The sequence below is a fragment of the Anarrhichthys ocellatus genome, unplaced genomic scaffold, assembly GCF_004355925.1.
Source record: "Anarrhichthys ocellatus isolate YVR2014 unplaced genomic scaffold, GSC_Weel_1.0 scaffold1, whole genome shotgun sequence".
In the NCBI taxonomy this organism is placed as follows: Eukaryota; Metazoa; Chordata; class Actinopteri; order Perciformes; family Anarhichadidae; genus Anarrhichthys; species Anarrhichthys ocellatus.
The window spans coordinates 325,414-336,361 of NW_022280031.1; the positions used below are offsets into that span (position 1 = coordinate 325,414).

The following is a 10,948-nucleotide window of genomic DNA, read 5'->3' on the forward strand; positions in this document are numbered from 1 at the left end:
CTGTCGGCTGAGGTCGAGTAAAATAATATGTGGGCAGATTTGGGAAGGGAACTGATACGCATCCAAATGGCGGATGACAGCGGCAACAGAGCTCAGCACTAATGTGTGTGTTTGTGCATGTGTCCCAAAGAGAGAGATGTGTGTTTGTTCAAGTGTTTCCTTTACACGTGTCCGTGTGCGCATGCCCGCACATTCCCTGTAGCAGGAGATCCATCATCTGGGTCAGATTACAAAGCAGTGGGGATCCTCGGTCAATTCCGGCTGACGGATGAAAAGAAGACCTAAGATGGCAGCTATGTCAATAACAGGCGCGGCCTCTGCTAACATCTGCCAGCCTCGAACCCTCACCCTCTCACCCCATTAGCTCCATTTAGTACGCTATACCAACCAGATGTGACTCCCGCCAACATCTGTCACAGCCGTGACCCCTCACCCTCACCGGGATTTGGTTCGGTCCGATTTTTATTCACCTACTTGGTTGAGTTGGGTTTCAAAATAAGATTGCCCTTTAAATGTTAATAGATGGGAATATTTAACCACTCATATCTTACACGTACAATTTTTCACCTTCACAATCGCCTGCCAAACAAGCCCCCAAAAGAGCAAATGACACAGTACATTCTCATGAGCTTGGATGAGCGTCATGAAAAGTATTCACGAAAAGCGCACAACTTGACTTGACGATGACATTGCAAAAGTGTGTGTGCATAGCAGCATAAATCAAGAAAACCTCACAAAGCATAAATTGAAACACATGTTCAATGCAGCTCATTTAAGCATTAAACTAACAAGAAGCACTTGTATTCAGTTACAGAACGCTGCACACATGATAATGTATCTCAGCTATTTCACAGGGGCTTAATGGAACTTGAGATATGATGATTATATGTTGAAGAACATCAACATTGGAGGCTCTGCAGAGAACGTTTAGAAGACGGGTGGTCACACCTACCTAAAACAAAAGTTTTAGGTAGCACATTCTTGAACGAGAGGAGGTTTTGCTATAATCTCTCTTCCAACTAAGATATGAGTAAAGCCAGAGATATGTCACATGCCGTGATATGATCCAACTCTTAAGAAGTAAAGATAGCAATAGAGCAAGTGAGGTGTAAAGTTTCCACCACCTCGTCCTCTCTATACTGTCATTACATGCTGTTATAGATTCACGTCTATATAAATTGAGAAGAAGGAGGATATTTCAGGACTTACAACAGCAAAAGACGTTTGTTTTTGGATGAGTTTTGATTCCCACTTGGGCCACCCATACTGAATATGCATGCCCCAATGCTGTACTGTATATATATCTTTAAAATGTGCCAATTTTTAAATTTGGTAACTTAATAATTTGATTTTACCGACTCTAAATGCAGAATATTTTCAAAGTAATGTACTCCTCTTAGTTTTTGTTTTTAATTATATATTTATGGATTTCATTCCTTTTTATTTATATTGAAAATGGAAGATCAACATTTTTTGGTATGTGCTCCCTGGCAACACCAGAGCAAAGTCCACCATGTGGCATTTGATTAAAAAACTGAAGCAACAAAAAGTTGTTCAAAAGAAGAGGCACCCCACATGTTTCAGGATACACACGGTACACTTGTAGTTTCTGCCGGTACTGTTTATCTATTGTGAATGCTGAATATGCAAAATGCATTTTATTTGCATGGAAATTGCTTTGAGAAATTTAATGACACCACTGTAGTAAACGGAGGAGAATCTCGTTTTGGCCGTGTGTCGATCCTGAACCATAACTACGACAGAGAAGCTGTGCGAGCAGATCATTGCTGGTGAGTGTTGTGCTTTTATCACCGTACGCCTTGTGATTGTTCTCCTTGCTCAAAGTCAAACTAAAACATAGTCGCCCAAATAGATAATGAAAAGAAAAGGGGTGATGCTAGTCTATGATAAAGTTGTCAAGATGTTGTTGTCATAGAACCATAAAAACAACAACAGTAGGAGCGACTTGTTGTGAAGCGCTACCCAGCGCCCTGCGGCCGCTTTTTCTGCGCAATGTGGACACAAGCCCTAATGTGACCCAACCTGGCTGGAGGGAGGGGCTTACTCTTTCCTACCCCAGTTTTAATAAATATTATAGCATCACTCTTATCTGAGCCCCATACACAACGTTTTGGGATGTGGGGAAATGTGTTTCAGGAAGGGGTTTTCATCGTATGGTGGTTCAACAGTTCAAGTGTTTTTTTCTGTCAACATGCAAACAGTACAAAACCATTTAGATACATTTCGTTTCACTAAATGGAGACGGGAACTTTGCAGAATTGACAGTGACAGTGAACCTTCAGCCTGGCAATAAATAAGCCTGTGGCTGATTAACATCTGTTAGCGATCAGTGTTTCTGAATTTTTGCTAAACATTTCCTCAAGCGTAAATATCTGCCAGAGACGCTCCATCTGGCTCACACTGTCAGTGTCATGAGACACTTCGCTCCAACATTCAGACACTTAGCCACCCTATCTGTGTCTCAGCTGCCTGTGTTTGCGGTATGTGGGGATGAACTGTCCTTTATTCATGCCCAAGTCTGGATGCATGCTTGTGCATTTTATTCATCTACAACATAAGTATGTCAACAACCGGGAATATTGGGGATGAACCTCTGAGGGATCCAGTTAGCTGGTCAGTTGGGTCGACGGTGACCTCTGAATGTATTTGGTGACAGATCAGTGTGTAAAACTAACACACAGCTCTCACAGCTGGTCCACATGCCAACCTCTGGAGCCTCAGTGGTGGGTATTTGTCAAATCAGCACAGTAGCACGAAGAACAACTCTGCCACAAACAAGCTTCTTGTCAGCAGACGCATGGCTTTTAAATTCAGACCGGATTGTTTGGCTGATTCTAGTTTTTGTGTCTCTGCGATTTTAATGAAGATCAAGGTTCTTCTTTACCTAAGTTCTGAGACAACTCTGAGCCAAACACTGTACTCACACATCTATTACGTCATAAAAACTCCAGTATACTTCATGTGAAGAGTTCACAGTGAAAAGACTGTAAAGGTGGGTTTTCTGCAGGGAAATTTCTTATTAGTTCAATCTTTTGATGTCCTGCAGAAAGATTGACAGCCAGCGATATGAAGCATAGTAATAATGTCTCAAGAGGTGGATGTAAACTTAATATAGAGCTCTTCATCAAATTAAAACAGTCAGCAACATGATTTCAATTACAGTACATGGGGGGGAACTCAGGTTCTTCACAACTGGGATCTTTTTATCAAAGTTTGAGCCGTTGTTAACTTCTGAGATCTGGGAAGGCAGCAACTTTTTAAGGAACACGAGCAGTCGGACGATCAGACGGGTTTTAAACAAACACTAAGGTTAGCTGTAAAAGAAATAGTTAACATCCATCAGAGTTTATTGAGCTGTTAAGCGTTTGATTAAGCGGTTTGATCGATCAAAGGAAAAGCCTGCTGTAACAGAGAGGGGCAAGATGTGATCATGGAGATAACGCTGCACATATCTATACACTCTAGAAGCTACAGGCTACAGAAAGTTGTAATAATCTTTTAAACAAACAGATATGTCACAGATGTAAACACTACCCAACAATGACTGCTTGAAAACCTGCAGCACGATGACAGTAAAGCAAATGGTGACAGCTCTCTCCTTTAGAATATTTGAACGCTCCCAGGTCGAACTAACGATGGCAGACATGATGGCATACCTCCTCTCGCTTGCACTGTAACGTGTTTTGACATCTGCAGCAGGGTGGGATTACTATATCAGTCTCAAACACGGTGCCTATCTTTTCATCAGCACGTTGAGGAAACATCAAAACATCACAGAATCTCAGAGACCTCTCCTGGTTACGCCACCCAGTACTGTCAACAAAGTCCCTGAATGTGATCTACACTGTTCAGCAAAACCAGGACACCAGTGAACCTCTGGCTAAGTTTCTTCAGCAGAGTGAAATGTTATGGACAAAGGGTGAAGAATAATGTGCGAATGATGTGGGTGTCTTTCTTTCTCTGGCTGTGTGTTTGGAGTTATGCATCTTGCAGATAAGAGGCAGGGATGTGAATGTGAGATGATTAAAGAGCAGAGTCCTATCTGCAGCAGGCTTAGCTTGTGTGAGGCTGTGTGTCGGGAAGGCGAGCGCATATCCTGTGTGTTAACCAGACACACACACACATACAAAGACATACTGAACACCATCCAACAGCAGCGGAAGCAGAAGGCAGGTTGTTCTGTAGGATGTAGAAGAGAGCAGATCAAAAGGAAACTGCTCTATTCTCTCTTCTGTTCAGAAGAGAGAAGAGAGCAGGAGAAAAGAGACGTATTTGTTGATGCACATGGACTTTCAGCCCTACTGGAGGCGCCATCAGCTCGCAGAGTGACCAGAAATCGCCTGGATCCAAACAACCACACCACAAAATGACCACCATGAATAAACCCAGTCTAAAGTTCTGTGTGAGTATGCAGTCCACGTGTATGTATACATGATTATTCAAGTGCGGGTGTGTTGATGTGTAGGATATGTGCCCAACCAAACACGCACCACACACGCAGCCCACCGTGGATGATAGCTTGCGCTCGGTGGAGGAGTATTAGTTACGGGATTGAGAAATTATTTGATTATAAAATAGCGTTGACTGTGTGTTCTCAGGCAACTAGTGCCAGCTCCTGTATGTGTGTGCCAGCAGGCCGAGCCCAGTCTGTGTGTGTGCGTGTGTGCATTCCTATGAGGACCCTGAGTGGATCAAAGCCACTGCCACCCCAGGCAGTGTCCTCCTGAGGCAGCCAGCTGTCAGATCTGGGATCAGAGATCAGCGGCGTCGGTCCTCCCTCCTCTTCGCTCTCTGTGGGGTCCGTCACAGCAAGTTAGCACTCGGCCAAAGGCACTGATCAACAATTAGATTAGGCTCTCCCCAAATAATAGCTGTGACCACTGTCGGCGAGGATTGCACCGTCCAGAGAAATAGATGCCAAAGAAAGAGTGCTGTCGTTTCTTATTTTCAGCATTAAACGATATTTGCGGTTCATTGCAGCCTTTGTAGCCGATAGTAGATATGACTACTACTACTAATAATGATAATATTGATAATATCAATAATAATAGTTATGATAATACAACACGAACGTGAACGATTTACTTTTTCTCTTCCAAACTGTGACTAAAGCTCATGCTTCTTGACCAGTCAGACTTCTTTTTGGAGACGTTGCAGCGTTCCCGGATCTCAGCAATTAACTTGTCGAGTGCAATGTTAATATCACAGATACGAACGACGGCAGAAAGTAAAAGAAAAAAAGACCAGATTGTAACATGAAATAGAACAGGATCATCACCATCACTTACGTAATACCCATCCATGTGGTGTTTCATGACCTTGAGAACGTGGCATATAAGACTGTGAGAAACCTTGAACATATGGCTCAGGAAGAACAGCATTAGGCGGACTGACAATTGGCAAAGAATTGTTAATATAAGCAAGATGATGCATTACAAATCTGCCATATAAAACACAGCACCGGTGGTAAAATGACTCAGCCCATATTGCATTGGCCATTGACTGTGTGTGCGTAATCATGTCGGGAGTGCACGCACCCCTGACAGTGTGTGCCAGTGCTCTGGTCAGCCCACCCGTCGTAGATGTGCTGCCAACTCTCGCTTGGCAGGCACTTTGAAATCCTTTTTTTTTACCTCTGCAGCGGTCAACAGTGTCAACATCTCCGTCAGACCACATGTGTACGCAGAGCGTATGAATCAGTGTGACTGGAGCGCTTGTGTGTGGATGAGCCTTTCTAATAGGATGTGATATGGGTTTGTGCAAACGATGTGTGTGCAGCTGCTGCAGGATCGAGTATAGACATTTCTTGCTGTGGAATTAAAGGGCCACTTCACCCAGTTTCACACTCAGTGGAATGTGCAAACGTGTTGAGATATCCGTCCGTGAGATAACTGCCTCCATCCCAATGAGATGGAGGTGAATGGAATTTCATTTGTGGTTCCCACAGCATAAAAAATGTACGTTTTCCCAGAAACAGTGTACCCATTACTCCCATTACTGTTAAAACTCAAAATTCAATAATTTAATGTCATTACAAACTCATGCTGTGCAACTAAATATTGTTCAAACCAACATAACTTTATTTTAAATTCTTGACGCTAAAGTGTCCAAAGACGCTTGTTGGCTGAATTTCGGAGAAATATATTAAGTGATGGACAAGACATTCAAAACATATCCATGTGATTTATTGTATTTTCATGATAATGTGAACATCGTCTGGCTTCAAGAAAGAGGTGTAAGCTGATAAATATCACATGATACGATCAGATGATTTTAAAGGGGAAATCAAAGAAAACTGGATGTTTAAGGGTTAACAAAAAGTGTTGGATAAGTTACTTTAAATGTCATCAATTCCAGTGATGGAATCAATGCATTTCAAATTGCAATCCCTTACACTTACTGAATGAAGTGATCAAATCACTGCAGCACATCATTCAGTGAATCGCACTGCTCAACATACACTTGTTTGTTTTTTAACAATGTTATTGGGGTGGAGGCAGGAACCTTAGAGACGATTATCTCAAAACCACAACTATCTTGACACCACTACAAAGCTACAGTAGGTGAGAAAACACTTTGTATTTTGGGTTGTTGTAACTCGGGTGTAGCATCAGATGTGGTGTAGCAACTGCTATTCACTGCGGCCCTTTTGCACCTTGCTCTAAAAGCTCCTTGGTTTGCCAGCTTTTGCTTTAGGAAGTTTGAAGCTCAAGCCCCCTCTTCCACACACACACACACACACACACACACACACACTGAAAATGTCTCTATCTCTGCCCTCCCTCCATCTCTCTCTCTCTCTCTTTCTTACTCCCTCCTCTCAGCTCAAAACTACAAGAGTCAGACAGGAGTGCACACAGACAAAATACTCCTCCTGCCCACATGCACGCACACACTCGAGTGGAACAGATCCACAGAGCTGCACATTAGTGAGGCAATGGTGTGTGATTGAGAGAGAGAGAGAGGGGGAGTGGAGAGAGAGACAGAGAGAGAGAGACAGATAGAGAGAGAGAGCATTTACTCTCCCTCTCACCCACTTGAGGAAAGCAGCCGTGTGGAGAAGTTGCATGAAGCGTGCGGTTCCAACTGGACTTTTATATCGAACCATGGTAGCCAAGAAGTGGAGGTAGAAGAACAAGAAGAAGGAAAAGAAAAAGAAACTCCCAGCTGGCTGAACAGGAGACCAGAGTTTCATCTGAGGGATTACTGGACTATTCTTATATGTGCTCGTGTCATGGTGATATCCTACATGATCGTCTCTTGTTGACAGGAGCCTGTCTTGTGTCCTGGATTTCCCAACAATCAAAGTTTGTTTACTGAGCGGAGGAGTGTGTGTGGAAGCAGGAAACATGTCGAATGGACGTCTCAGTCACCTGTTGAAGGGAGTCTGGATGCTTTGGCTGTGGCAAGGTGAGTTCAGGCACTGTCTGCAGGACGATGTGTGTGTGTGTGTGTGTGTGTGTGTGTGTGTGTGTGTGTGTGTTTGTGTGTCTTTCTGTTGTTTAAACTGCTTTTTGAATATATAGTTATACTTAATTTACGGCCATCATTGCACAGATTTACGTCCAATGAATTTGTGCCAAAATTTTGATTAAAAAAAAAAAAAAAGATATTTTTTAAAGAAGCATAACCTGATGCTGGTGTTTAGTAATCATGTGGTCTATGAATCCCAAAAAGTGTGTATCCCTAAGTATGGGACTAACTCTAACTAACTAAGATCTTAAAACATTGCAGCAGATTTCCGTCTATAATCCAAAGCTTCGTATGAAAAGAAAAGAAAACAAGATAAAACACTCTCTCATGTGAGAAATCAGCTGAACCCTTGCGGATTTAGTTTAAAGAACACATGGCAGGACACAGAGACAAAGAAAGGGGAAGAGATTATAACAGACAAACTCCTAATTACAAGGAAGTTATTATGTAATTTGTCACATTTCAAATGATTTGCAGAGTTCAACATGTGGATCAGCACTTTGAAAAATAAAAACACGACCTATGCTCACTTTAGACTTATGAATAGCCGGTCTGTGTTCCCTCTCTCCTCCTCTGTGGGTCTTCAAAGCGACAGTCGGATCTGTGGCCGTCGGAGGAGTCTTTAAAGAAGAGCTCTGGCTGGTGCCTTCCAACAATGGTTCCCTCGGAGCAGGGAAGCGTGGCCCTGGAACTAATGTTGCCATTATGTTAATGGTTAGAATAACAGGACACAGCCATTACTGACTTCACCTCAGGCTGCTGTGCAGAGCTGATTGTCCAGCCGCCGCAGCCTCGATCGCGCAATAGCAGCATTTTGGCCATCAGGGCTGGTTAAGATGATGAGCAGACAGGAGGAGGCATCTGCCCAGTTATCACCCAGAAACCCTCCCCCTCATCCCTCCCTCCATCCATCCCTATAGCTGCTTCAGTGGTAGACTGGTCTCTGTGGATTGTTTTCTTTTTCACCACTCAAGTCTATAGCGGAGACAGGCGAGGTTGAGCTGCTGGCCCTGACCAGATGTCAGAAACAGCGGAGCAGTCCTTCACCCCAAACAGAGCAGAGAATTAATAAGGAGTTAATTTAAGGAGCGTGGAAAGTGGAACTGTTATTAATTCAGATGAATTTTTGACAGGTATGATGTCATTTCTCTGAGGGGAGAAGGTTCCCGAGCCAGCGTACTGCTTCTTTTATTTACTTTAAACACAAACTTTTGTCTTTAAAGCTACAAACACTCAGTTCTCCGAGTTTTGCCTCACTTGATGAAGTGAGAATGATAAAAGTGGCCACATGGAAGAGACCTCAGTGAATGTTTGGATGAGGTCTGGTGGATTCTTGGACAAAAGAATTTCCTGTCATGGGATGGTGAAGAGCTGAACTGGACTGGATGGGAACACGTTCTGATCCCACTATCGCAACTTTGTTTTACCCCAAAAAACCTTGGATGCAGTGTTCATGTTACTGTCCTGTTCCAGCTGGAAACTCTCCAAGTATGTGAAACAGCCACTGACCAGATCTCCCAGAACGTCTCCTAACCAAGCTGTTGGGTTAAGGTGAAACCGATGTAACGTCAGCTCAAAGACATCAACGGACCATCAACTTCTCATTGTGTGCCATCTCCATCTTGACTGCCTCAGCTGTCCACCAAGACGAGACACACACAATGCACGTCAAGAGCTATTATAATCAGGAATCCTCTCTGTCTAATAGCACAAGTGGCACAGCACATGAAAAGCTGAGAAAATGGGTGGGTGTGTTGGCTTTATGTGGCAGCTGTTTGACTCAAGGTGAAGGTGTGAGGTGCAGCAGGACGATGTGTGTGTTGCTGCTTTGCAAACAGGAGCCAGCGTTCGCTAACCACAGTGGAACGGGCAGCAGCGTCCGCTGGGCAAACCCCCGTAGATCCCTTCTCTAAATAAACGAGGCCGCTGGATTAACCAGCTTACACAGTGATGAAAAGACAACAGTGGCCGTCCATGAGCAAGCTGCCCCGGGAACAGAGGGAGACTCCTGGTCCGGGAGACCGCTATGAGATGCTGGGGTTCAAGCCCGAAGAAATAGAAAGGGGGACACAGGGTCAGAATAACACAACAGACCTTGTGTTCTTTGAAAGACTTCTAAATCAACCTGACCTTCGCCTGACTTTTGGCGACAAGGAAGGAGGGGAGGGAGACAGAAAGAAACCTGGTTTGCCGTCCGCAGTCCCTGACAGGAGTACAATTTAAAATTTTACAATTAACAGTTATGTATCCTAGTGACACATTTTCACAATTAATAGGTCGACGTGTTTGCTTGTCAGCAGAGACACGTCATCATGTCAATCAATCATCAAATGCAGCAATGCTGGTTTTCTTCTTTAACAAAGTCCCAAACATTACTTTTAAATTTTTCCTCCATTATTTTGGTTTGGATGTTTTTCCCCCTAAACTTAATTTACAAATATGTTGCTCGGTAAATGTTGCACCGTCAATGTATTCTGCATCACATCCTGTTGTATTCTGATCAGTTGGTTTGTATACGTGTTTCTATAAATGTTAAATGTAAAATATGTGACATGTGGAGCTGGTTTAGCAACACAAGTGAAAAGTGATGTTTCTTTGTCCAGGTGAAAACAAATGCAACAACATACGCAACTTGTGACGAGGTGCTGCAGACAGCCCTTGTAACGGGTCACAAGCCAAAAGAAGCCAAAAGAAAATTAGGAATCACCGTCGCGAATCACCAAGATCCAAGATCTGGAGGACAGATCAGCAACTGAAAAAGCAGCTGTGAACAGTGAATAATGTGCAGCAGTCACATAAATATGTGGAATGAGCAGGATCTCTCAGCTACTGTACCACACACAGAAAATACACACACATGCACCTCACTAATCTTGTCATCCCAGCTCATGAAGAAGCCCCCCTCCTCCTCTAACCCCCTCATCCTCCTATCCAACTTCATGCACCTCATCAACTACTGACAGACATACAGAGAAAAAAAAATCGAGACAAAGACGAGAAAAAAAAGAGAAGGGTGGAATCTGAAATCCATCCAGGAGAAATGAGGCGTAAACATCATGGCTTTTTCATCAGGGGAGGGTAACTGTAATCAGTGGAGGGGGTGGGCCAGGAGGGCAACGGGCAGTTCAGGGACCGTTTGGAGGGTTTTGTCCTGCAGCACTGAGGCAAAGAGAGATGAGAAAGTGGTTTTACAAGACACTGGGGGTAACCACACTATAAGAAATGAGGTGAGGATGTAGTAAAAAAAAAAAAAAGTAGGAAACTCGTAAAATACTGGAACATGGAGAAATTTGCCCTGTTGTGCACCAACAACATTTTTCTTTCACCTTTACTGCCTCCACTTTGGCAGGTTGATTGCTTCTTCGTTGAAAGCCTCAATAGAAGCAACTATGAAGCAGACAAAGGTGTCTCTCTCTCTCTCTCTCTCTCTCTCTCTCTCTCTCTCTCTCTCTCT

The 10,948-nt window shown here is 43.5% G+C and overlaps 1 protein-coding gene across 1 annotated transcript in view; it reads left to right on the plus strand.

Annotated features, from left to right (window-relative positions):
- The first annotated feature begins 6,839 nt into the window (after positions 1–6,839).
- apcdd1l (adenomatosis polyposis coli down-regulated 1-like) overlaps positions 6,840–10,948 on the plus strand; it is an 11,876-nt gene continuing 7,767 nt past the window's right edge. The window contains exon 1 of the mRNA XM_031855793.1: positions 6,840–7,431. Coding sequence (XP_031711653.1) covers positions 7,371–7,431 — 61 coding nt within the window. The 5' untranslated portion in view covers positions 6,840–7,370. The remainder of the gene's footprint in view (positions 7,432–10,948) is intronic.